This window comes from Anguilla rostrata, chromosome 1, assembly GCF_018555375.3.
Source record: "Anguilla rostrata isolate EN2019 chromosome 1, ASM1855537v3, whole genome shotgun sequence".
Classification (NCBI taxonomy): domain Eukaryota; kingdom Metazoa; phylum Chordata; class Actinopteri; order Anguilliformes; family Anguillidae; genus Anguilla; species Anguilla rostrata.
This window is the reverse complement of record NC_057933.1, coordinates 81,635,786-81,639,134: the sequence shown is the minus strand read 5'-3', so window position 1 is coordinate 81,639,134 and position 3,349 is coordinate 81,635,786. Positions and strand designations below refer to the sequence as shown.

At 48.8% G+C, this 3,349-nt stretch overlaps 1 protein-coding gene and 1 long non-coding RNA gene across 2 annotated transcripts in view; both read left to right on the top strand.

The window, feature by feature from the left end:
• LOC135237756 (uncharacterized) overlaps positions 1–3,080 on the top strand; it is a 23,675-nt gene extending 20,595 nt beyond the window's left edge. The window contains exon 2 of the long non-coding RNA XR_010324909.1: positions 2,757–3,080. This is a non-coding gene — a long non-coding RNA (uncharacterized LOC135237756). The remainder of the gene's footprint in view (positions 1–2,756) is intronic.
• ppox (protoporphyrinogen oxidase) overlaps positions 1–3,080 on the top strand; it is a 17,055-nt gene extending 13,975 nt beyond the window's left edge. Inside the window, exons 12-13 of the mRNA XM_064305132.1 lie at positions 1,318–1,360; positions 1,511–3,080. Of these exons, the coding sequence (XP_064161202.1) occupies positions 1,318–1,360; positions 1,511–1,644 (177 nt within the window). The 3' untranslated portion in view covers positions 1,645–3,080. The remainder of the gene's footprint in view (positions 1–1,317; positions 1,361–1,510) is intronic.
• Positions 3,081–3,349: the final 269 nt, after the last annotated feature.

Below are 3,349 nucleotides of genomic sequence, written 5' to 3'. Positions count from 1 at the left end.
ATTACTGGATTGCAGCTGGAAACCCGCCGTGAGTAGGAAACCCTTGTATCACAGAGCAGGATCTGAGTTAGCTGGATAACTGCCTAGTAAAACCCTGTATCACAGAGCAGGATTACTGAGTTAGCTGGATAACTGCGCTGAGTAAAACCCTGTATCACAGAGCAGGATTACTGAGTTAGCTGGATAACTGCGCTGAGTAAAACCCTGTATCACAGAGCAGGATTACTGAGTTAGCTGGATAACTGCACTGAGTAAAACCCTGTATCACAGAGCAGGATTACTGAGTTAGCTGGATAACTGCACTGAGTAAAACCCTGTATCACAGAGCAGGATCACTGAGTTAGCTGGATAACTGCACTGAGTAAAACCCTGTATCACAGAGCAGGATTACTGAGTTAGCTGGATAACTGCACTGAGTAAAACCCTGTATCACAGAGCAGGATTACTGAGTTAGCTGGATAACTGCGCTGAGTAAAACCCTGTATCACAGAGCAGGATACGAGTTAGCTGGATAACTGCACTGAGTAAAACCCTGTATCACAGAGCAGGATCACTGAGTTAGCTGGATAACTGCACTGAGTAAAACCCTGTATCACAGAGCAGGATCACTGAGTTAGCTGGATAACTGCACTGAGTAAAACCCTGTATCACAGAGCAGGATCACTGAGTTAGCTGGATAACTGCACTGAGTAAAACCCTGTATCACAGAGCAGGATACTGAGTTAGCTGATAACTGCCGAGTAAAACCCTGTATCACAGAGCAGGATCACTGAGTTAGCTGGATAACTGCCTGAGTAAAACCCTGTATCACAGAGCAGGTACTGAGTTAGCTGGATAATGCCTGAGTAAACCCGTATCACAGAGCAGGATCACGGAGTTAGCTGGATAACTGCACTGAGTAAAACCCTGTATCACAGAGCAGGATTACTGAGTTAGCTGGATAACTGCGCTGAGTAAAACCTGGGACCCTCCCAAACCTAGTACATGGGCTGAGCTAAGAAGAGCTGTATCGGGTTTTACTAAATGAATAATCTTGCTTTGTAAAACGCCCCCCCCCGGAAGGCCTCCTAGTGTTGTACATGGTGAGTGCTACATCCTCTCCGCTCAGGCCAAATGGAGGCCTCACTTCCTGAGCAGTCCTGGATGGATGTTTCACTGGAACTGGAGAGAAAAGATTTTATTTACTCATTTTCCGTTAGTGCACCTGTACGTGTGTAAAAATGTGTGTGCTCCAGGTGCAGTGCAGTTTTGACTTGGTCAGAAACCAGCCTGGAGGTGCGGTTTGTCTGTAATGTGCTCTGCTCTTGTTCTTTTCAGGACTGCATTCCTCAGTATCATGTAGGACACTGGAAGAGACTTGGTAAGAATACGTTCTCCTCTTAAGTTATTAAGGCACACGCGTGTGCTGACCTCTCTAACACACGCCACTGGCGCTGTCTTGGTCACGCGTGTCCGTGTCTCCGTGTTCTGGCCCTTCTCCAAACGCGCCGTTTCGTTTCGTCTTCCACAGAAAACATCAGGCACTACATCGGCCACCACAACCTGCCACTCACCCTGGCCGGGGCCTCCTACGGCGGCGTCTCGGTCAACGATGTCATCTTCAGTGGACGGAAGGCCGCGGAGAGCCTCGTCGGGGAGGTGTAGGGGGCCTGCCGGGTCAGCCCAGGAATGAGCCGTCCCCTCGAGTTCCCCGCGTGCCTCCTCTGATGCGCGAGCAGAAGCGTCCGGTCTCACCCGGGAGGTACCACGGAGGGCGCTGGCTGTGCTCTCCTATCGTTAACATCGACCTTGACAGCTCAACAGCTCATCAAAGACCTTTATTTAACTGCGGTGGGTATTTTAGTGCCGGGTTGCAATAATACTAGTAGCAATCATAGCAATCATTTATCACATTTATATCGCGCTTTTCTTCATCTGGAAGTTCAGTGACAGAGTGAACTCGCCCAGCAGCCAGCTGCACTGGACCAGTCCAGCCCAGTCCAGCCCAGTCCAGCCCAGCCCAGCCCATTAGAGTCTTACTCTGCACAGGCCGCTTGTGAAAACCCAAACCTTCGTCTCATCACTGCCCGTCCCGAGTAAAAGCTATGTTCACAGCCATTGTTTTAAAGGTTTTATTTGTGATTTGTCTTCATACCCCCCCCCCCAATGATGTTAATGGGGGTGCACGGTAAACGTAAATTCTAATAGTTGCCACAAGAGCTGCTTATATTAATGCTGTGTGGTAAAACCCTAACGTCAAGATTTTTTTTCTCAAATCGTGGCGCTGCTTCTGATTATGAACGCGTTTTTGTTTTGCGATGCTGCCGGCGAGTGCTTGTTACTGATGGAACCCCCCCCCCCCCCCTACTCACCGCCCCCCACCCCCCACCCACCCCCCGCTTGAGAAACAGCGGTGGGAGATTCCAGAGGTGGGCTCGGGATGATCATGTTAAATGTGTCAGGGTCGTTTTTCTCTGCCTTTGAAGAAGGGAGGGACGCTGCCCCACCCACTCCCCACTGTGAGCTGTTCTGAGGCAGTATGGATACCACTGGATACCCATTCACTGTCTTCCACAGGCCTGGAGATATGATTACATTACATTACAGGCATTTAGCCAGACGCTCTTATCCAGAGCGACTTACACAACTTCTTACACAGCATTTACTTTGCATCCATTTATACAGCTGGATATGCACTGAAGCAATTCAGGTTGAGTACCTTGCTCGAGGGTACAACGGCAGTGTCCCACCCGGGAATCGAACCTGCGACCCTTTAGGTTACAAGCCCAGTTCCAGAAGGCCGTAAAATGGCAGTTTGACCAATCAGATCATCTTGTGTCCGTTCTGTTACTCCTGCACCCTCCTGGTCTAGATCACTGCTCACGACACAGTCTCGACAAATCAGTGATCGTGCGAATGTTGGTTCATTTTTAAATGGAATCCGCTTTGAATTTAACTTGAAAATTAAGAAAATTGTAATTGTAATCTTGATCGGAATAGATTATATTGATAAAATATATCTGAATAATTGTTGTAATTTAAAATGTAAAATGCTTTATTTTTGAACTGTTTGACAACAATGAATAAAATGTTTAATTTTACTGATGGTTGGTATTGGAGCTTTTACCCGATGTTAAATTTTTTTTTTTGCTTTATCTGGAATGGCCAGTGGTGTAGTGTATATACTCAGGGGCTGCCTGCTGCAGGAAGTACTGACAGACTGAATGCAGCACCTGTGGCCCCGTCCCCCTTCTGGAACGGGGTGTTAACAGGACCCCACGGAGAGTCACGACGTTTTGCGTCTCAGTCGTTAGAGACCCAGCACCCCCCCCGCCCCCGCCCACCCCCCCCCCCGCCCCCGCCCAGGCCC